We start from the raw sequence: 23,890 nt of genomic DNA, 5'->3' as shown, positions 1-23,890 counted from the left end.
ATATCTGCTTGCAGCTCTTGGCCTATTTCCGTATTTTTGGGTACTGCTTATTTATACTCAAAACTTTTTTTGTTGTTGTTGAGAGAATTGTACTATCTGAAATAGCTATTCTGTCCACAGTTTCTCCATCTGATAGAAGTAAGTGCAAAGGGAAGCAAAGATTTGACATTAAGCTTGAAAATAGTATAAAATAATATAAGAGGGATTAGGTTCTGGGAGTTAAAACCATTTGGGGAAATTAAAAGGGTTGATTCCAGGTCTTGGATAGGAAATGTACAAAGTAAGCTTGGGTTAATCAAAGCAAGGAAAAGGAATCAAACCAACCTTCCACTGGTCAAGGTTGGGACAATTTGAGAATCAGTTAAGAATTGTGATGGTAACAGAGTATGTAATAGTGAATTAAAGAACCTCAAATCAATAATGATTTTAAAATTCCCTTGATTCCGGGCGCCTGGGTGGCTCAGTTGGTTGGGCTCAGGTCATGATCTCATGGTTGAAGCCCTGTATTGGTTTCCATGCTGACAGCTCAGAGCCTGGAGTCTGCTTGGGATTCTGTGTCTCCTTCTCTCTCTGCCCCTCCCTTGCTCGTGCTCTCTCTCAAAAATAAAAAAAAATTTAAAAATTTTAAAAATCCCTTGATTTCATAGTGAACAAAAAGAAAGTATGGTAAGAATGCAGGCTAACAAATACAGAAGCCATGATAATACTAGAGAATCATCATTTATAACTCCTACCATAATGACAGATTCACTGAAGTATTGTATCAGTTTGTTGGGGAAGAAGAATCATATGGCTTCAAAGTATCATCCCACAGAGGAAAATGTCCTACAGCGGAGTGCTACAGCTCTCTACCTTTACCAAGTGATCAAATTTAGCATTACTAATAGAAGGAGAATTTAAGATGGGTGTCCTCTATGAGATGTAATAAAGAGGCATACACATCTCCTTGCAAAAATTATTCAAAAAAATCTAATCATGGGGGAAAAACCTGATAAATCCAGAAAGAGGAACATTCTATGAGATAACTGGCTGAGGCTCCTGACAAAATTCAATGACTTAATTTAAAAAGGAGGGTGTGGGGTGTGCCTGTGTGGCTCAGTCAGTTAAGCATCTGACTTTGGCTCAGGTCATGACCTCGTGGTTTGTGATTTCAAGCCCCACCTCAGGCTCTGTGCTGACAGCTTAGAGCCTGGAGCCTGCTTTGGATTCTCCCCCTCTCCCCTCCTCTCACTCTCAAAAATAAATATATGTTAAAAATTTTTTAAAAAGGAGGGTGGGGAGACATTCCAGGTTAAAAGAGACAAGAGCCGATTACAGTTCATGGGTTGAAAAAACTAATCAAATGGTTGTGAAAGGAATTTTGGAGACAATTGGGGAAATGTGAATATAAACTGAACATTAGATGGTTTTACGAAATTATTATTTATCTGAGGTTTAATCATGTATGGTGGTTATGGAGGACAATATCCTTATTCTTAGGAGATGCATACAGACCTATCTGGGGGTTGAAACAGCTGCACCTGACCCTTAAATAATTCTGCAAAATAAGTATGTGAGGTTGTGTGTGTGTGGAGAGAGCGAGAGAAAGCAAACGTGGGCAAATGTTAACCAGCTGGAGGACGGCTTTGCAAATTCTCCTTGTACTACTCTTTAAACTTTCTGTAGTTATAAACCATTAAAAAAAAAAAGTTCAGTTTTTTATTGAACATGTTGAAAGAGGTTTAGTCAAAAAGACCCAAAGCTCATGCATGCCATCATCAGACTCCTCTGGTTCTTTTATTTGCTCCCACTTTCTTCTTCTTAGAGGGGTAGCAGTGGTGGACGGGGCAGCACTTTTGCTGGTGCAGCGCCAGCCGCTGGGGCAGGTACACCAGCCCCTACGTTGAGATGAGGTTCCTGATGGTGACACTGGCCAGAAAGATTCAACATTTAATGAGGGCATCGATCCTATCCTCCGTGACTGCCATCTCATCGTCGTGCAGGATGAGGGCTGAGTAGACGCAGGCGAGTTCCGAGACAGAGGCCAAGCTTCGGGCAAGTGTCCAGTGGGAGCTGCCAGGAGCCTGTACTAGTCGCCGGATTAAGTGAAGGCCTCATCCCAACATGGCCTGGCTTCGTCGGAAGGACGGAGAATCTTAGAGGCAACTGAGCAAAGGGCGACATAAACTTTTTTGTTTGTTTTACAATTGTGGGGGCAGGCTGGAATGCAGTTCAGAGAAGCCCCGTCGCAAACGCATCCGGGAGCAATTACACAAGTTGCAACACCGGGAAGAGACCGGGGAACACCTCTCTAAATGACAGCTCGGCTCCTTCCGGGGCCTTTTCCTATAGGCGGTTCCAGTCACGTGGCGGCATGGCCCCGCCCACACCTCCCAGAGGCCCGCGCGCGGGGCCGGCTGTTCTGCCGCTTCTTTCTGGCGGGCCGGGTGCGGCCATGGAGGGCGAGCCGCCTCCTGTGGAGGAGCGGCGGCGGCTGCAGCAGGAGCTTAGCGAGTTCGTGGAGAGCTGCTGCCGGACGCTGGAGGAGGTGACGGCGTCCCTGGGCTGGAGCCTGGATCGGCTGGACCCCGGGGAGGAGGGGGCGGCAGAGGTGAGGGCGGCTTGCGCGCAGGGTCCTTTTGGGGGCTCTCCGCCTGCGGTCTTTTCTGGCGGGGGAGGACTCCGCGTGGGAGCCCCCGCCGGTCTGCAGCGCCGTGGTGGGCGCCCGGGACCCGGCCTGGTGCGCCTCGTCGCCGGCGGGCCGCGGGTGGGGCGCGCGGGAGCCGCCGGAACGACGCGCACCCGCCACCTGTGCGGCGCTCCTAGCGCGGAGCTTGGGTTTGAGGAGGTGAAAATGCGGTGGGTGGGGAGGGGTGACAGGTCTGGGGTTTACCTAGAAAATAGGGGAGTCGGAGTGCTGCTAGCAGACGTGTTGGCCGTTTGCTTTGTCATCTGTCACATGGATGCCGCAGTTGCACCAGATTCGGCGTCGGGAGAGAGCTTGGGAGTTCAGCTGTCTCTGCCTTAAAGTTGTACGCTTCCGCCTGGGACAGCACCGATTCTAGGATTATTAGAGGATGTCACTAAGAGATGGTGACTAGCAACTCTTTTGAACGTTAAAATTGTTTTTAAAAATGTAGGCACGTGTATGAGAGTGAACAGTCCTGATTTTTGGTTATTTTTCATGGGATGGGAGGAACGGAAGCGCTTCACTCGGATAATTCATGATCTCTAATACTCTTTCTGGGTTTATCGAGCTCTAATAATTTCTCCCAGGTTTAAATTACATGACTGACTCCCCAAAGGCAGTTAGAGTATATTTAGTTTACACACAAACAATTCACGTTTCTTAAAGTCCTGGTGGAAATTTTTAAAAGATTTTTTTTTTAAGTTTATATAATTGAGAGAGACAGAGACAGCGCGAGTGGGGGAGGGGCAGAGAGGGAGAAAGAAAATCCCAAGCAAGCTCCCCTCTGCCAGTGCAGAGCCCTAAGTGGGGTGAGAACTAACTAAACTGTGAGATCATGACCTGAGCGGAAACCAGTTGGATGCTTAACTGTCTGAGCCACCCAGGTGCCCCTAAAAAGATCTTTGTTGTTTGTTTAGAGGGGTGTTTGAAGCTGTGAATTCCATTGCGTGGATCCTGCCATGCCTTTCCTTACCACTGAAATTTCTAATAACACTTAAATAGCACTTTGCTTATGCTATTTATTATATAGGTTAGTTACCTCGTTTAATGCTTCTAATTACCCTATTAGCCACATGTTATAGATGAGAAAACAAAGCCAGAGAGGTGGTAATTTGTTGCCTAGGACACACTGCTAGTAAAGGGCGATTGGGATTTTGAACCCAGGCATTTCTGGCTCCCAAGAGTCTGTGTGTTTAATTGCTATGCTGCCTCTCTAAAACTTCTTTGTAAAATTCCAAAATTATGACAATTAGCTGTGAGTGTACATCTAAATTTTACCGAGCCAAGGTCTGCTATTCAAGACAGCGACTGGTTTAAAAATCCTGGTACGTGATAGTCATCATTCCTGGAATAGGTGCAGTCCAGATAGTTAATGAAGCCTCACTTTTCTGCAGGAGTGTTTTAATGCTGAAGTACAGTGAACAGTAGTCACAGGTCCTGTCGCAGAGCTTACTGTCTGGGTGTGGTGACCGGGAGTGCAGAGAAATCAGCCTACATTATCATGTGACTCAGTCTATGACTAGCTGTAGTACAGGTTATTGGAGGCTGTCGTAGGACTGTGGAGGTTTCCTGGATAAGGTGAATTCTCAGCTGATAAAAGTATGCTAAATTAGCTGGGTGAAGCACAGGGGAAGCATCAACAGCAGGGGAAAAGGATGTGACCAGATCAGGAAACCTAAGGTGGTTAAGGATAGGTAAGCATAGGCTATAGAGAAAGAGGGGGATGATGGTGGGAAGGGTCCAGATCTTAAAGGTCCTTGTGTCAGCCATAGTAAAGAATCTGGATTTTTTTTTTTTTATGAGCTATGGAAGTATTTTAAGCCATACTATATCATCATATTTGCCATTTAATAAAATAATAATTGCTTACATTTATTGACACTTGCTATGTTCCAGGCTCTGTTTGAATTGTTTTATGTGTATAAACTCGTGTATAACTTATTTAATCTTCACAATAGATCTGTGACAGAAGTCCTGTTTTACCCATTTTTTTAGATGAGGAAACTTAGGCAAAGAAAGGTTAAGTACCTGAACCAAGTTCATGTAATCAGTAAGTAGCAGACCTGGAATTCAAAGTAGCTGCATTGTGGAGAGTGGAAGGGACAACAGATCTGGAAGCAGAGCAGTTAGGCAGTGGCTGTTGTGATCCAGAAGAGAGATGATGATGTCCTGAAGTGGGGAAGTGGCAGAGAGGATGGATTATGTGGTAGGATTTCAGAGTTATTTAGTGAAAAGGACTAGGTGATTGATTAGATGTGAGTGATGAGGGAGAAGAGACGGTTTTCTACTTGAGGAAGTGGGACCTTTCACTGAAACTGGGGAACCCAAGAGGAATAGGTTTGGGGGTCAGGAGACCATGCATGTAATGAATTTATTTTTGTTATAGTGGATTGTTAGTGTTTTTAGTATAAGGTACTCAGGAGAGAATCCAGGTCTAAAGATTTAGATATTGGGAGTCCTTACTATATAGTAGAAATTGAAGCCATGAGATCTTCTAGTAAGTGTATATCAAATGGCACAAAGTCACTGGTTTGACTTATATAAAACATCAGCATTTATAGGGGTACAGGTAGAACAAGGAAGGCATCTTTTTTTTTTCTTTTTAAATATTTTAATGTTTATTTATTTTTGAGAGAGAGACGGAGGGAGGGAGGGAGACATAGAATCTGAAGCAGGCTCCAGGCTCTGAGCTGTCAGCACAGAGCCCAATGCGGGGCTCAAACCCAAGAACTGAGATCCTGACCTGAGCCGAAGTCGGATGTTTAACCGACTGGAGCCACCCAGGTGCCCCAAGGAAGACGTCTTTAGAGGAGACCAAGTAGAAGGAACCAGAGAGGTCGGACATGAAGACTGTATGAGGATGACAGAAATGAACAGTTGGATTGTAACCTTCTAAGAGTTCACATATTTTAAAGAGTCTGACATGTGCTTTGGCTATAGTAGTAAGATGATTGTTAGTAACCTCCTGACTGGTAGTTTGTCTGTAAACAAATCTTTCAAAGCGTTGGGTCTTTGAAGGAGTGGAGAGGGGGCTATAAAGGAGAGAGAGACTGAAGGAGGGAGGTTTTTGTTTTCGTTTTTGTTTTTAATGGGCACATACATCACACAGGGGGTTGGGAAAGAGGCCTCCAGAAGAGATGAATGGATAGTACCACTTAATCGAGTAGTAAACTTTTAATGGTATAATCATTTATTTAAATATTATGTACCCCTTTTTTTGCTTCTGTTTCTTTTTTATAGGATGACGTTGTGATATGCCCCTATGATTCCAATCATCACATGCCTAAATCATCTTTAGCAAAGCACATGGTATCTTGTAGATTGAGGAAACTGGGCTATACCAAAGAAGAAGAGGTACCCTATATTTATTATGTATATATGTCATGTAATTCCTACATTAATAAATTTACAGTATTCGGAAGATATAGTGTGAGGTTTTCTGTCAAAATAATAGTCAGTTGTGGGGTGGAATGGTACTTGCCTAATTTCGCAAACTTTATTAAGAAATATTTAAATGATATCTTTTGTTCATGTCAAATCTTAAAATAGTCAATTATCTGTTACTCAAGAATACTAACTTTTTTTTTTGTTTTTACCATTTAGGATAAAATGTATAATTCTGATTTTTTCTATGAGAATGTGAAGATACCTTCAATTACTTTGAGTAAGTATTAATTTAATTATAATTTAAATTTTTTTTTTTTAACGTTTATTTATTTTTGAGACAGAGAGAGACACAGCATGAATGGGGGAGGGGCAGAGAGAGAGGGAGACACAGAATCAGAAGCAGGCTCCAGGCTCTGAGCCATCAGCCCAGAGCCTGACGCGGGGCTCGAACTCGCAGACAGCGAGATCGTGACCTGAGCTGAAGTCGGACGCTTAACCAACTGAGCCACCCAGGCGCCCCAAATTTAATTATAATTTAAAAATATCTTACTATAGGCATTCGTATTTCATTTTTGAATTATCAAAAGAATCGACTTTTTAGTAGGCTTGTGATTAAGAAGGACATTTTGTACCTTGAGAGAATGTAGGATTAATTAATGTACAGTGAAAGTAGTTTGCTTAATCTGAAATTTAGAGATGAGGCTTTTATTAATAGGTCATGGAAAGCTTTGTACAGTAAGACAGATACTTTCTTTCTTGGTTATAACAAAAATCTGGCCACACAACACAGTTTGCAGACTGAGTATGGAAGTGTGTTCCAGGTGTTAACAGCATAGATAGAGGTTAAAATTTCAGGCTGTAGAATCAGAATGCCCTGATTCAACTCCTGGTTTTGTCACTAATAGATTTGTGACTTTCAGAAAGGTAATTTAACATTTTTGTTGCCTAAATTTCTTCATAAAATGGGGGATGTGATAATAGCACCTTTGTGAGGATTAAATGATATATATGTAAAATGCTTAGAAGAGTGCTTGACGCTTAGCTAGAGTCAAGAAATGGTAGCTATTATTGGTTGCTAAAATTTGCAACACCTACTGCAGTATGCCTGATGGTAATGTTTTCTGAAGCGCTTGAAGTCTTGTTACTTACTGGGTTCTGGCTAGATCTGAAAGAATTCTGCGTTCAGATTACGTGGGGAGTGATGTGGGTGTTTTGTTCTTAAGATTCTGGAAGATTTGTCAATGTGCCCAAAGAGCTTGGATTAGAAACCAATTAGTTAATTTAGTTGTGGACACTGATGATTCATTCTGTGTTTATGGGTGCTTTTTTGACAGATAAGGACTCACAATTCCAGATAATTAAACAAGCTAGAACTGCAGTTGGAAAAGAGGGTGATTGTTATAATCAAAGTAAGTAGCATCTTAGTTTGAGCTAATTAATGATTCAAACTATTTTTTAAGGACATGTTACTAATTTTTAAGAAAAATCTTGTGCAAACAGTTACATGGGAAAAATTAAGTTTTACATTTAACATTAGGCCAATGTGTTTGGTGTCAGCTTCATTTGTTAGATATTTTCTGCTCAAATATAGCAGAATCTCACTGGGTTGCTGTCTTAGCTAGGGTTTCATGCCTTGGAATCACCTAATAGGTGAGATTATCTTGTAGATCATTTTTATTCTAGTTATTTGGTAACTAAATCCCATTGAGATTGTCTAACCCTGAGATTTCTTTCCTTTCTTGAGAATTAGCCCGTTGTTAAATGTAAGGATATTGAAACACAATGTAAAAGGAAAGGCTTAGGCTGAAAGAGAATTTGAGAATAAAGCCCAAACACAAGGTTTTCCATACAGGTTCAGAAAGTTTGTGGACCCCTTCATGCCCAGTCCCTTCTTCCAGGGACTTAATTTAGCAGAGACTAAGTTAGAATTTTTAAGTATGAGCTTTTAGGAAATGAAAAGAAAACGAAATCCATCCAAAACATAGAAGTAAATGAGTAGATAGAGTTAATAGATTTCTGAACCTAGATATAACATGTAGCCAAAGCATTACTGGCTCCTTCTTATAAGGGTTTCTGAGTTGTCTTTGAACCTTCTAAAGATAGATTTCTCTGGGCATCTTACCTTTTTTTTTTCCCTCCCCTCATTTTTCTTTCTGGCTCAATTATATTCATTAGCCCGTAGTTAGGATTTGTTTCTCCCTTGCTGAAGTTCAGTCTTTACCCTTTGTTCTAAGCCAATATCTGGACTTGATTTTTTCTTAAGCTGCACTGTGGCTTCAGGAGGAGGAACTCTCTTACCGGTGGTGTATATTACATTGGTTCCATGCAACAGCCAGAAGCACATTTCTTGTATTTCCTGTTTTAAAGCTCCCATTTTTATGTACTTTTTGCCAAATTCTAGGGTTTTTTTTCTTTGAGGGAGACATTTGACTCTTACTTGAAGAGATTACTGAGCTCTGATCAATCAAGCCTTTTTTTGGCCCTTATTATTGATTCTGTCTCTTACCCCCAGTTTAGTTAACAAACCAATAAAAATGTAGAGGATTTTGCTATTGTCTTTTTGGAGGGGTTAATAGTTAAAGGCCTTTTTGACTTTAACTAGTCAGATAGATTTGCTGAATTTATTTTAGAGTTGAAAGAGAACTGGAAAATCATCTAATCTGGCATCTGATTTACAGATAAGGAAACAAACCCTATCTGAGAGTAATGATAAGGTTCTGGTGTGTTTGTTCTGAAGGCTCTCAATATTTTATTTTTTTTTAAAGAGATTCTTTTTTAAAGCTGTTTTATGTATTTTGTTTCTCTTTCATAACTAACTTGAGATAATCTGGACAAATATTTTCCCCTCCATATCAGGTGAAGAAATTAGAGACACACAGAAATGGGTTAACACTCCTTCGTTAGATAATAGCAAGTCTTGGTAATAGCAAAGCTGGATTGAGGGCCAAGTTCTGAATTTTGGTACACACTCTGAACTGAGTTACTCTGTTTTCTGTTAGAAAATTTCATTTAGTGAAATTTATGGACTAAGATTCTAGCTGTTGCTCAAATATATTCATTATTTATTGTGTCTATTATAAGTAAGTACAAGGTAATCACAGACTTCAAATCTGTACCTACTCACTGCTATTAGTAATGTTCATTGTTTGTTCTAGTTTGTAAGCCTATTTTAAGGAAAGAAACTAGTTGCTTGGCCTGGTACAAATGACAGTTTTCCTGAGGTTTGTTTCCTTTTCTGTAGTATAAAACTATCTTACAATGTTGTTTAAAACAATGGAGATAATGAATGCTAAACTAGCACTAGCTCTAATATATGGTAATTTCTATTGTCTAAGCAATTTAATTTCTAAGCACATTAATGTATAGAAAGCCATATTAAGATAATGAAATGGGTGAGAATTTTATATATGTGGGTAATTTAATGTTCTCAAGTTTTTTAATTTATATTAACTAAGTAATAAGGTGGATTAGACATTGAATTTAGTTCTGTACAGAAGCAAAGAATTACTTTGAATAGTTCTTTCAGTAGAAAAGTTAAGAGGAACTTTTATTTTGTTTTCACATTCCATTAAATTAAACTGTTAAGAATTTTTTCTTAAATGATCTGTAACCCTCTTTTTAAAACTTTTTTTCATCTTGTGTAGAGCTCTGCAGTTTCTCAATAGACATTATTTTTGTGACCCACTTATGTCTTAGACATTTTTAAATCTTACAGCCTAGAACAAGAATCTTTTTTAATATGTTACTGATTTATTTACTTTGAAGGAAGAATGACTAACATAAGCAAATTTACATTTTCCCATTTAATTAATATTTTGTGTGTCTTGTACTAAGTTGTAAGTTTTTGATAAGTTATATTTATGTTTCCATTTTGTCAGTCATACCAGGTCTCCACTCAGTGTACAGAATTCTAATTCATGAACTTGTGAAAGCTTGATGCAACCATGAGATGTACTTACCTATTATCAACCATGAGGTGTTAATTTTATAACCAAGATGCTAATTTTAATCATAAACAATCATTTTACATTTAGTGGCGTATCTTTTTCTTTATTATTTGCTGTATATCAATTTCATGACTATATTTGAATCATGGCCATGATTTGAAGATCAGTGTATTATACTAAACCCTTGAGAGACCCTAGTAGATTGGTTCTAGGCCTAATCTGTTCTTACCACTTGTGTGACTTGGGCAAGTCATTTTACCTCTATGGGCCTTAATTTCTTTATCTCTGATGTTGGAAATTGACTCTGTATGTATTCTTCCTAAAATTCTGAATTTGTATCTTTGAGCCAGTACCTTCTATTAATGTTTAATATTATATATGTCATACGTTTAAGATGCTCTGTGATGGCAAAAGTGACTAAAAAGAAAGAATTAGAGTTACTAAAAAGGTAGATTAGAGTTTCAGTTTGGGTGAAGAAAAACTTCTGGAGACAGAAGTTATGGTTGCAAAACAGTGTAATATACTTAATGCCTCTGAGCTGTACACTTAAAAATGGTTAGATGGTAAATTTTATGTTATATATATTTTGCTACAGCTTTTAAAAGGCTACTACAAAAAAAAGTAGAGGATCATGGAATTTAATGATTACAGCACGTCTAGGTGTATTTCTAAATCCTGTAGAAGCTTGTGTTTGAAAAGTTACATTTTATGGAAATGTAAGCTTATTTGTGTTTATCCTTTTTTTTTTTTTTTTGTCAGAAATATCTATGTTCTGAATGATTTGAATGCAGTTTGTTGTTTAACTTTTCCTGTACTTTTTCTTTTTCAGTAATTGGGGTGAGTATAAAGAGGAATTAGGAACCTGAATGTACTCCTTATTTAAAGATATGCAGTATCCTTTTTGCAAATGATATCCTTTTAAAAGTATCACTCAAATTTCTAAACTTGATCTTACCACTGTCACAGTATTAGAGTCTTTGGAATTTTCGTTGAATTTCAAGGAATTTAAGTATCCATCATCACCGTACAGAAATTTAAGATGAATGAAGACAACTCAGAATAATTTAAGGAGGAAATTATATTTCTTTGTCTAAAAATAATAGGCAAAGGTTTATGTGGATCTTGTTTGTAATATATCAGTGTTTTCTAATCTTTGTATTTTTCTCCCAGATTTTTATAAAAGCCTATATTCAAAGAAATTAGGCTTATCAAAGCTAATTCATTTTTATGGTACAAAATTAAATGTTTTCACATCTGCCTTCATAAAAAAGCTTTTCATGGTGTCTACCACAATTATAGTAAAATTGATTGACTTGAAAGGAAACCCTTCAATACTAATTCAAAACCCTTCGACTAATACAAATGACCCTGTATTGTTATCCGTATCTGTTCATGGACTCATATTCAGTGTAGCCCTCCTCCTAATGTAGACAAATGTAAAGTCATCTCTTTTTTTGTGTTGTAGTGCTTAGTTGGTAGTTTGCTCTTACTTGAATTTTTCTTTTGCCTCTTTATCTGGGAAGTTAAGGCTAGACTTTATCAAATAAAAGTATCTGGGAAGAGCTACTGATCTTACTTGTTCTGTGAACCAAAGTTATTACTTTAGGGTAGTAGCTCCTATTTATTGTTTGCATTAGTAAATAATGAAGGCTAGAAAGAATTGTGTTAAAACAATTGCTTTATTTACAGTTACCATAAATTTTTATTTCTTTGAGAAAATTTGAATCTCAAAACAAAAATTTTCTTCAATGTTTAATACATCATATCAAGGTATTGTATTTACTTTCTTTCATTAATGAGCAGATTTTAGAAAGTTCTGTGACTGTTGGGGGGGGGCAGTGCTCTTAACTCTTTTAAATTAATTTGGTTGTGTCAATATGCTTCCTCTTCCGAAAATTAAAACAAATTTAGTCTCAGTTTTATCTGTCTTTCTCTGGTCTGAGGAAGTTTGGGATTTCTGCTACCTAATTAATTGTGTTTTGGTCCCTGGCTCTAAGTCATTGCACAAGTGGGGTATATTTTGAATACGGAGCATCTAACTTGATGTCTCATATAAAAAAGACATTTTTTACACATTTTTCATATTTCTATAATATATTTTCAGAGGGACTACAGCGTGTATTACCTATTAAAAGCATTTTTTCCCCAGCTCTTACGGGAAAAAGCATATAAACAGAAAGGAAGTTACTATTTTTATCATATGGGTAGCCTTTTAAAAATTGTTACCCAGAAGGTTTCCTTATGAGCAAATTATCTCATGGTTATTATTGCTTGCCTTCATGGGATGTATCTTAATGTGGAGAGAATAGCAAACATCCACAGTACATGCTTTCTGTGGGTATGGCTTTGAGGATAAAGTCACTGTTTATTATTTATCACACAGACGGATATTTTTCGTATTTTAGGGATTACTGTGAAAACAATTGTGTTAATGTTGCATTATTACAGCGCATGTTTAAAGATAAGGAGTAAATTTTAAGTCCACAATGCTTCATGTATTGTTTATTCTTGTGGTTTTATTTTTACTAGGGATTTATTCTTCATTACCTGTTGAAGTTCCTCTGAATCACAAACGGTTTGTTTGTGATCTAACACAAGCTGATCGTCTTGCCCTCTATGATTTTGTAATGGAGGAGACGAAGAAAAAGCGCTCGGATTCTCAAATTATTGAAAATGACAGTGATCTCTTTGTAGACTTGGCTGCCAAAGTCAATCAAGGTTTGAGATGAATATAATAGTTTTATATTTCTTAATTGTCATTTCGCTCTTTGAGTGTTACAAAGATTTAGTTGTTAGGCCATTTTGAGTTGAAAGAGGATGGTTTTGCATTATCCGATATTCACATATATGTTAAGATATTTACTCAGGGCATGAAATTTTGCTCTCTGTCCTTTGCATTAAGCATATTCTCCTTCTATAAGAATGTCACTTATAGCTGTGCTGGTCTTTTAATCTTTGTACCTTAACAATCTTAGGTTCAACTAATGGAGAAAAGGAATGATATAAAACTTAGTGTATTTGTATAATATGGAGTTTTTAGGATGTTTTTGTATGCATGGAAACATGTTGAAATATTGGATGATTGCGGTCTTTCTTCCTGCTAATTAGTAAGAATTTAAAAGCTTCCAAGGATATAATAATTTTGTTTTATTCTTTTATTAGATAATAGTCGAAAAAGTCCAAAGTCTTACCTTGAAATCCTAGCAGAAGTGAGAGATTATAAAAGAAGACGCCAGTCCTATAGAGCTAAGAATGTTCACATAACCAAGAAATCATATACTGAGGTAAGCTTTACATAATCTCTTAGAGCTTTGTTGAGAACAGAATGTCCCTTCGATAGTTTTCTAAGTCTGTTCTATGGATTTCCACAGTTCATAGAGGTTTTTTGAAAGAAAATAGCTTCAAGGTGGCCACCTTGAAATACAAATACCCAGGGGCGCCTGGGTGGCTTGGTCGGTTGGGCGTCCGACTTCGGCTCAGGTCATGATCTCACGGTCCGTGAGTTCGAGCCCCGCATCGGGCTCTGTGCTGACAGCTCAGAGCCTGGAGCCTGTTTCAGATTCTGTGTCTCCCTCTCTCTCTGCCCCTCCCCTGTTCATGCTCTGTCTCTCTCTGTCTCAAAAATAAATAAACGCTAAAAAAAAAAAAAAAAAAAAAAAAAAAAAAAAAAAAAAAAAAAAAAAAGAAATACAAATACCTGATTTGTATTTGCTCCATTACTTTCAGATCCACTGTACCAGGCAAATAAGGCCTTTTCAAGGTACAAAAATCTTTTGTAAAGAGGCTGTACAATCTTAAAAAATACCTACTTTTGAGAAAGCATTGTATCATGATAAGAGCATAGATTTTGGCCTTAGATCTGGGTTTGAGTGTTGATTGTACTCTTTATCATTCGCTATTTGACTTGCACAAATTCTTTGAGCTTTTTAAGTTGCAACTTTTTTCATTGTATACATTTTATGTAGATTTTGTGGGGGTGTTATAAGAATTGATTGAGATAATGCATGTGGACACAGAAGTTGGTTAATAAACAGCTGTTGTCTTTTCCTTACAGAAATTTTAGCATGCTTTTATGTACTCTTCTAAATGTTTGGGCTTAAGATATGTCTGGTATAAATTATTTATGTATTAATCTCTTGATGTATATCCAAAGTTGTTTTCAGATGTCCTTTAGTGGATAGTCAGAGTTGATGAATTTTTTGGTACATGAATTACCTTGCTCAGACTCTACAAATAATCTCCTTATTGAATCTCTAAATTCTTCCCACATTATTTCTTACTTCTCTCTATGATTTCTAAGACCTTCCATAATCTGACCTTATTTTACCAAGCATTTTCTTTTGCTTTAGTCAAGCATGTCTCTTAAACTGTATCTGATTACACACATTTATTCTTATCTACATGTCCAAATAACATGTTTTCTCACCTGAAATGCTCTTTATTGTTGTTTTAAATCTTGATATAAATTTTAAGGCCCATTGTTTTCCATGAGGTGCTAGTTGACTCAGTCATTTGTTGATTTATTGTTTTAATGCTCTCTGTACCACATAGCTTAGCATTTAATCTTATGCTGTTCTTTGTATAATTAAAGTATATGTTTCAGTCTTATCTCTTCCAGTAGAGGTCTGGGACCTCGTCATATTACCTAAGTATTCGTACAGTCCCCTCAAATACTTGGTGGTTCGTCAGTTGTTTCTTCTCTGGTCTCAGTACCTTGTAACCAAGTGTAAGTGTTGCTGCTAGTGTTCTTCACAATTTTATGGTTAACCTTTTTTTTTTTTGTTTAAAGTTTATTTATATAAGTAATCTCTGTACCCAACATGGCCCTCAAACTTACGACCCAGAGACCAAGAGCCAGCCACACGCTTTTGGGACTAAGCTAGATAGGCGCCCCTGTGGTTAACTTTTTATTATGGAAATATTCAAGCATATGCTAAAGTGGGTGGAATAGTCTAATGAACTCTTTTGTCCCTGTCACTCAGCTTCAACAATTATCAACATTATGGCCTTGTCATTTTCTTTATATCCTCACTTGCTACCTCCTTCCTCCACATTGGTAATTTTGGAAGCAGATCCCAAATACCTTTCATCTGTAAAAACTTCAGTGTTCACAAATCTTTCAGTGATTTATCATATTCCTGGTCATGAATTTTCCAACATTTTATCTATTTCTGGCTTCATTCATGTCCTCTATAATTTTTGTTTGGACTAAACCTGAACTTTGTCAAATTTCAGAAAAAAGTTACCTACTGTAGTTACTGTGCATAACACACTGCTGTTGGGTAGGTAAAGATAAATGGCAACAGACACCACCCTTAAGGAGCTTAGAATAGTTTATACACGTGGAACAGAGCTTTCAAAATACAGCTTGCATTCAGTATTAAAACAAAGTGAGATCAAAGTATATGGGAAAAAAGAGCAATTATTTTTAAAAGATAAGATTGGTATGGGCTTCATAGAGAAGATAGCATTTGAAGGAAAGGGAGAAGCAGGAAGGATAAAGAATGTCTGTTCATCAGCTCTTTCCTATGGCGAATCTAGGCAAGGTTAGGTCTGTGGAAACTGTGTCCAGTAATACTTGGGCTTCACGGAGTTCATGTAGAGCTAGTCAGGGAGTCATGGAAGTCTACTCGGGAAGTGCTGGAGCTAGAATTGGAATTCAGGTGTCTATGACTCATGTCACTCTCTGGATTGTACTTGGACACATCTAAGATTTTCTCAGGAGAATATGGTGGAGGAGGGGAAGTGGTGGATGAGGATATTCCAGGTGGAAGGGTTAGTGTTCCTAAAAATAAATAGAAGTATAGTTTTTGAGATACCCATTAGTAGTCCAAGATGGCTAGCATTTAGGGTTTCTGAACCTCCAGTAGGAGATAAGGCTGGTTTCTGCTATGTGATGTAGTAAAATCATGAAAGGCTTCAAAGGCTCTATTAAGGAATTTGGACACTGTTCCATTTTACTTTGGGAGCCACTGAAAGTTTCCTTGAAGTAGGGAGAAACTCAGTCAGAACTGAACTTTTTAGTGTTTGTCTTTGAGATTGCCCCTTGTCCCCTGTACCTTCTTAAAACATTTTCTAATTAGGCATGAGGGAAATGTAACCTTCTATTTTAGTTTCATCTGTGCTTCTCAGTTCACTAGCCCTGTGCTTGATGGCATGGATAAGTAGGAAAGAAAGAAACTTCCAAATGGTTCTTACAGGTAAGGGGTTTATATTAATCTTATAGGAAAGTATCTGTGAAGTGACTATAATGTTTCATATTTTGTCTCTCATCTTAATTACAAGATTTTTAAAAAGCTTTATTTGTAAATAATCTCAAACATACAAATAAGTTGCAAAACTAAAAATAGTACAAAGAACTCCTAAATATCCTTTACCCTGATCACCTGTTAACATTTTGTCCCATTTGCTTGTCATTTGCACTCTCTCTTAATTTGTATATTTTTCTCTCTCTTGATCTCTGTCTATGCATTATTTTTTTTCTAAACTATTTAAGTTTCATAACCCATGATTTTTTTGTCACTAAATACTTAGCATGTATTTCTTAAAAATAGGGATATTTTTCTTAATCATAAGATAGTAATCAACTAGCAAGTTTAGCAACGATTACAGTACTTTCCTTTTTCTTTTTTAACATTTATTTTTGAGAGAGAGAGTGAGGGAAGGGCAAAGAGACAGGGAGACACAGAATCTGAAGCAGGCTCTAGGCTCTGAGCTATCAGCACAGAGTCCGATATGGGGCTTGAACTCACGAACAGTGAGATCATGACCTGAGCCAAAGCCAGCCGCTTAACCGACTGAGCCACCTAGGTGCCCCTATAGTATTTTCATCTACCATTCATGTTGTAATTTGGCCACAGAATTTTTAATATTCTCTAAACTCATATCCCACAGTTCATTCTGTCATAACTCTTAGTAAATATTTGGATGATTGTTAGCAGTGATTTTTCTAGCTTAATTTTTTGAAAAAGCTTTTTTATCTGAGACTGGGTGCTTATCTCTCCTAAGGTGATTCGGGATGTCATAAATGTGCACATGGAAGAACTCAGTAGTCATTGGCAGGAAGAGCAGGAAAGACCAGAGGATGATGCTGAAAAGTATGTCATGGTGTTTACTGGTAAAATATTCTCTTTTTAATCTGTTACTTTATAATCATTTGACTACATTTTAGCATTTCCAAGACCATTAATAACACACTGTAGTTAATTAATATGCTTAAATTGTTCCATGTTGTCCTTCCTCAAGATTATTATACCAGGGTTTCTCTGTGACATTGCCCTTTGACAGTTTTGGAGAAACAAATATATTGATGAAATATTAACACAGTAAGATATTTAAGAGCTAGATTTCTTTAATTGTCTTCTCATATGGAATGTAAGGTTATACCTATTTTTTTTTAATGTTTGTTTATTATTTGAGAGAAAGAGAGAGTGAGAACGAGCAGGGGAGGGGCAGAGATCAAAGGAGGCACAGAATCTGAAGCAGGCTCCAGGCTCTGAGCTGTCAGCATAGAGCCTAATGTGGGGCTCAAACTCACAAACTGTGAGGTCATGACCTGAGCCAAAGTTGGATGCTTAACCCACTGAGCCATCCAGGTGCCCCAGCTTATACCTATTTATATCGATTCTGTTGTTGTTCTGATATAGAATATTCAACTTTAAGCTGGTGTGTCTGTGTGTGTTTGGTGGCAAACACTGTTCTGGGGCACCTGGGTGGCTCAGTTGGTTAAGCATCCAACTTTGGCTCAGATCATGATCCCAAGGGTCGTGAGTTTGAGCCCTGTGTCAGGCTCTGTGTTGACAGCTCAGAGCCTGGGGCCTGCTTCAGATTCTATCTCCCTCTCTTTTGTACCCCCCATGCTCATGCTCTGTCTCTGTCTCTCTCAAAAATAAACATTAAAAAAAATTAAAGAAAAAACTGAACTATTCTTTCTGTTTTTCAGGAATGAAGAAAGGCGATCGGCTTCAGTAGATTCACGGCAGTCTGGTGGGAGCTATTTGGATGCTGAGTGTTCACGACATAGAAGGGATCGGAGTAGGAGTCCACATAAAAGAAAAAGAAATAAAGATAAGGATAAAAACTGGGACTCAAGAAGAAGGAAAGAGAGGTGAGTCTAACACTGCATCATCTGATGTTGAACTGTTTACTTTTGAAAAGTAAATAGATCTGTCTGTTGTAGAGTATGTTGAGAAAATGGATTATAAGAGTAAATTACAGTACAGAGAGTAATTGATGAGAATTCATATCATTTGTCTTACGTTAGTTCAAATAACCACAGCTCTGGTGGCATAGTTCTCTATATGCCTGATTGGATGTGGGTTTCCCTCTTTTACTCCTAGTCAGTTTCCTAGTCATGACATATGGAAGTAATGTCTAGGTAAGAGGTTAACTGTCAACAAGGTGTTTGCCTAGATCTCTTTTTTCTGCTCCATCCTCCCTCCTTTTTCTTATTATTTCTTTCTCCTGCTAATTCTTTTTTTTTTTTTAATTTTTTTTTAATGTTTTTATTTATTTTTGAGACAGAGAGAGACAGAGCATGAACGGGGGAGGGTCAGAGAGAGGGAGACACAGAATCTGAAACAGGCTCCAGGCTCTGAGCTGTCAGCACAGAGCCCGACGCGGGGCTCGAACTCACGGACCGCGAGATCATGACCTGAGCCGAAGTCGGCTGCTTAACCGACTGAGCCACCCAGGCGCCTCTCTCCTGCTAATTCTTGAGTTAAAGGGTATATAGGGTCAGAGAGAAGATCCAAACTTTAATGTCAAGTCAATTTTGCCCTTGTTAATAACCCTCATAGAATTTGATGGCTAGAAAAATATGAACTAATACTAAAATAATAAATGTAAGTCATTTGTGGTCTATTCCTGTATTCCAGCTGCCTCTGGGCATCTGCCTGGATCTCATTTTCATCAGGTCTCTAATTGAACATACTTTTCTCATTCTGCCCCTCTTTTCCCAGCATTCCATATTCTGATTAATGGGATGACCATCATCTATTCACCTAAGCAGAAGTCAAGGATTTATTTTAGTGGCTTCTATTTTATTCCTACCATTTAGTTCCTAATTGCTGTCAGTTTTACCTGAAGATACTTTACATGCACCTCCTTGTCTCTGTCCTTACTGCTGTCCATCTGGAAAATGATAGTTTTTCCTAATTGTTCTATCTGCTTGTAAGCTTGTCTTATATGGAGACATCCCTACTCTACTGCCAGAGTGAACTTTCACTCTTAAACTTTTCAGTGTCAAAATTCACATTGTTTAGAATGGCTCTTAAACCCTCCAGGATAAGGGCTCCACCTACCCATCATTGTATTTTGCCAAAACCCCATGAAATGCCAAAATTATGCTGTAGCCAGCCTGAATTACTTAGAGTTCCTCATCTATACTGTGCCACATTTATATCTTTCTCTGTGAGGTTCTGCTGCCTAATTTTTATTTTTAAAGCCTGCTTGGTGAGCTCTTCCTTGTCCTTTAAGACCCAGCTTAGTCATTTCCATGAAACCTGTTCTCACTGAGGCAGAGCTGATCTCTCCCATTGTGTCAGCACTCTGCTTAGCATGTTCTTTTTATTGAACTTATGTTATTACTCTCCCTACTAGACTGAGCTCCTTGAAGGCAGGTCGATGTCTTACTTAGTAACGTATGCCCAGTGTTTGTCTAATAATGGCCTCTCAAATGATATCTTTTCTCTCTTCAGGGCCAATAGTGATCAGGAATTAGTAATGCTTATTGGTTCAATAATTTTGCTCATCTCACTGTCATTCATTTCATAGGTTTCAAGCTAGCTGTGATTTTATCCTTTTCTTATAAATATGAAGTATTTGCTTAGTAATCCCTTTTGATTCACATAATGAATGGTATTTTATAATAATTATACACAAATTAACTCTTAGTTATCAGAGTTATTCTTTTACTTCCTTATGGTTTGTTCATGCTTCTTCCATTTGAGTAATTCTTGGCATCTCTGGTCAGTTTTTATTGACTTAAATACATTAGCCTCAAATATAAACATGAAATAATTTTCCTTTAGAGAGGATATATTTAGAGTTTAAATATAAACTGAGTATCAGTAGGAAATACATCCTTCTCAGTAGTGTAGGACTAATCTTTGATATCCACACCTGAGGTGGAATGAATTGTAGGGAGCTGAGATAGGAGCCAGCATAAGGATATCAGGCCATTTCTGACTTCAATATTTTATTTGAAATGAATTCTCCCCTTCTCATGAGTGTATATTCAAAATCACCTTTAAAGTGGAACTCCAAAATGCAACTTAAAAAAATCTCATTTTGCTTGTCCCCATGTCAATTTTGTCCCTTGGTTTTAACGTTTAATTTTCTACATTTACTCTTAAACAACTGTTTAGGGGCATCTTGCTGGCTCAGTTGGTAAAGCATGTGAGTCTAGATCTCAGGATCATGAGTTCAAGTTATGTTGAGTGTAGAGCTTACTTAATAAAAACAATTACTGTTTAGTTCTGAATGCATGTTATAACTTGTTCTGAAGTATATTACTAGTGAGTTATCGTTTTAACATTGATATTAAAATGTCCATCATTTGTAATATTTTTTTTTCTACTCCTGTCATTTCAGGGATGGGGAAAGACACCATAGTCATAAAAGAAGAAAACAAAAAATATAAATGAGGTATTTGTGCATGTATTAATTATGCTTATGCCATGATAACCAATATGCCAATATTTTAATTACAATTGCTTTGAGTAAAAGAATGTGTTTCTATGACTTGTTTAGTGCTCAGATTATTGATTTTCAGTAAGTACTTATGTTTCTAACCATGAGTACACTATCATGCCCTATAATTTTGTTTTACTTATATTTTAATAGATGATTGCTTCCTATTACTGATTTTGTTTCATTCTTTGTGATAGTTTATGTATCAGAAAATTCTGTAATTAAAGTCCGTACTTAAGCTATATAAATAATACACAAATACATTTGCATTAAAAAAAAAATTAAACCTTTCAGTTAGGTTAATGTCCCCTTGGAACACCACCTATAAGCCCTGTGGCCACCCCAGGAACTACTATTTACCACTATACTGGTAAATTGTAATAGGGAAAGACGACTTACATATCTGTGAGAAGGGAAATGGCCTGGTTAAATAAAATATGGAATAGTCGTGTGATTACTATATTGGACCTAAAAGAAAGAAACTTTATCGAGATTAACATGGATAGATCTCAGAAATATAATGCTGAGTGAAAGTAACAAGCTGAAGAAAGATAGATACAAGTTATACTTATGTACAATACAATACTATACATTTTCTGTGACCGTATATGTATGTAAATACATTTTTAAGGGTTTAGAAGAACCCATACCAAATTCATAATAGTGATTATTTGGGGGAGGAGTTATAGATGGGAGAGGTTAGGAGTGAAAACCAGGATTGAGAAGGTGGTCGAAGAAGATTTTAGCTTTTATCCATAATACATTAATTTTTAAAAATCAGATGCTTATGTTTCACTTGTTAATTAAAATTAGATTTTAATTAAAATTAAAAATACACTGTATTTTCTTTCATGTAAATCATTTTTATTGAGGTTTACTGCTTCTATAAAATAAAATACATCCATTTTAAGTGTAAGTTTCATTGACTTTTGACAAACTTTTACCCCTGCCAACAAAATCACCTTAATCAAGATAGAGAACATTTCCATCATCCCCAAAAGTTACCATATGCCCCTTTTACCAGGCAGTTTCTCTGCCCCCCCTCTAGGCAACCACAGACTGGTTCTTGTTGCTGTTGATTAGATGTATCTTTTTTAGAATTCATATAAACAGAATCCTACCATACATACCTTCTTCTACTCCACGTGTTTTTAGATCAATCCATGTTGTATGCATCAGTCGTCCCTTTCTTTTTCTTAGTATATTCTGTTGTTATGATGGATCACCCAGGTGAGACTTAAGCATTAAATGTTAATCATCTCATGTCTAATAGCAACATCATGATTCTTGGATACCCAGGATAAAGACTCCAGGGTGGGTTCCAAATAGAAATGAAACTTTAATTATTTCAATAAGTGACTGATAATGACACAAAGGTTGACTGGATTTAGATCAGATTGGCTGTTAGGCTTCAGGTATGAGAAACAACTCTCAGATTTATAAGTTGGAAATCAACTGTTCACTTGCCAATTTGAAGTCTTATTACTGCTGTTGTACTTAATTTCTAAATATATAAAATTCAGATTTAAAAATCTTAAGGATTTTGGCATTATAATGTTGAACCATGTAAAATTGCTGCTTTTGTGGGTCAAAACCGTTTGAATTACCAGCAATTTTATATATTGTAACTTAATTTATCATTTTGTTTTTCAATACGATTTCATTGATTTTGCTGAGTGGAAGAAACTGAAGAGTAAGATTGAAAGGCATACTTGGGTTTCTAGTAGAAGAGAGAAATAAGTGGAAAGGAGAAGTGGGGTGGTGGGATTGGGGAAAAGTAGGATAGTATGGAAAAATGTAACCAGAGTGCCCATTTTAGCAGCACATATGCTAAAATTGAAATAATACAGAGAATAATACAGAGAAGATTAGTATGGTTTCTGGGCAAGAATGACACGTAAAATGTAACCAGGGTTCTTTACAGATTTTTAAGTATAATATCAACTACTGCGAACTATCCATTAAAATATAGATGTAGATGATAAGAGGCTTTGTTTGATCCTTGCATGTTTTAATTTTCCATGCTTGCCTCTTTATGTTTCAGACTCTTTCACTGGATTATGGCTCCTTGAGAGCAGGTTTTACATTTTTATCAATATAACCCCCCACAGTGGTTGTCAATTTATTATCTTAAATTTTGACAAAAGCATTTGCAAGCCCCTGTCATTTAATATCTAATTTTTGATTCATAAAGTACTGATATTAATAATTACTATAACTGTTACCCATTTTACCTGTTTATTTAATCCTATTTCTGATGGTACCTTCTTGCCTACATTTATGATCTACTGGCTATAACAATATTCTCTCCTGAAGTCTTTTAAAAGCACTAAGGATAGCTAACATTTATTGAGCACTCACTATGTAGCAGACTCTGTTTTGCACATACACAAACACACACACACACACACGGTGTACGTAACATAAAATTGACCATTTTAGCCAATTTTTTATGTTTATTTATTTTGAGAGGGAGAGAGAGAGAGAGAGAGAGAGTGTATGTGTGTGTATGAGTGGAAAGAGAGAGAGTGTGTGTGTGTGTGTGAGTGGAGGAGAGGCAGAGGGAGAATCCCAAGCAGTCTCTGACAGCCTGTGCGAATGGACCCCACAAACTGTGAGACCATGACTTGAGGCAAAATCAAAGGTCTGACGCTTAACCAACTAAGCCACCCAGTCTCCTCTACCATTTTAGCCATTTTCAAGTGTATAGTTCAGTGGCATTAACATTCATGTTGTTGTACAACTGTCACTGCCATACGTTTCCAGAATGTTTTCATCATCCCAAACTGAAAATCTCTACTCATTAAACAGCAACTCTCCGTTTACCCCTTCTCCCAGCCCTTGGTAACCCCCACACCACTTTCTGTCTCTAGGAATTTGACTATTCTAGGGAAGTCATGTAAGTGGAATAATAGAATATTTGTTTTTTTGGTGTCTGGCTTATTTTACTTAGTGTTTTCAGGGTTCATCCATGTTGTAGCATGTATCAGCATTTCATTTCTTTCAAGGCTAACTAATATTCCATTGCGTGTATATTCCATATTTGTTCGTCATTCATCTGTTGGTGGATGTTTGGGTTATTTCCAACTTTTGGCTGCTGTGAACATGGGTGTACAAAGATCTGTTTGAGTCCCTGCTTTCACTTCTTGTAAATGTGTACCTAGAATTAGAATTGCTGGGTCATAAGGTAACTGTG

General features: G+C 37.3%; 1 protein-coding gene and 1 pseudogene across 2 annotated transcripts; both read left to right on the top strand.

Annotated features, from left to right (window-relative positions):
* Positions 1–2,404: 2,404 nt before the first annotated feature.
* Positions 2,405–23,096, top strand: SNRNP48 (small nuclear ribonucleoprotein U11/U12 subunit 48). 2 transcript variants are annotated; one of them, XM_049654890.1, is made up of 9 exons: positions 2,405–2,590; positions 5,909–6,022; positions 6,272–6,332; positions 7,390–7,464; positions 12,532–12,720; positions 13,165–13,286; positions 17,011–17,099; positions 17,945–18,109; positions 20,596–23,096. In XM_049654890.1, the coding sequence occupies exons 1-9, from the start codon at positions 2,435–2,437 to the stop codon at positions 20,642–20,644; spliced, it is 1,020 nt and encodes a 339-aa protein (XP_049510847.1). In that variant the 5' UTR covers positions 2,405–2,434; the 3' UTR covers positions 20,645–23,096. The 2 variants fall into 2 exon arrangements, with proteins under 2 accessions (XP_049510847.1, XP_049510848.1); XM_049654891.1 differs by lacking the exon at positions 20,596–23,096 and having other exon boundaries at positions 17,011–17,119; positions 17,945–18,076.
* On the top strand, positions 22,501–22,624 carry LOC125908516 (uncharacterized; annotated as a pseudogene).
* Positions 23,097–23,890: the final 794 nt, after the last annotated feature.

Source organism: Panthera uncia, assembly GCF_023721935.1.
Source record: "Panthera uncia isolate 11264 chromosome B2 unlocalized genomic scaffold, Puncia_PCG_1.0 HiC_scaffold_25, whole genome shotgun sequence".
Taxonomy (NCBI): Eukaryota; Metazoa; Chordata; class Mammalia; order Carnivora; family Felidae; genus Panthera; species Panthera uncia.
This window is presented reverse-complemented; position numbering and strand designations above follow the sequence as displayed.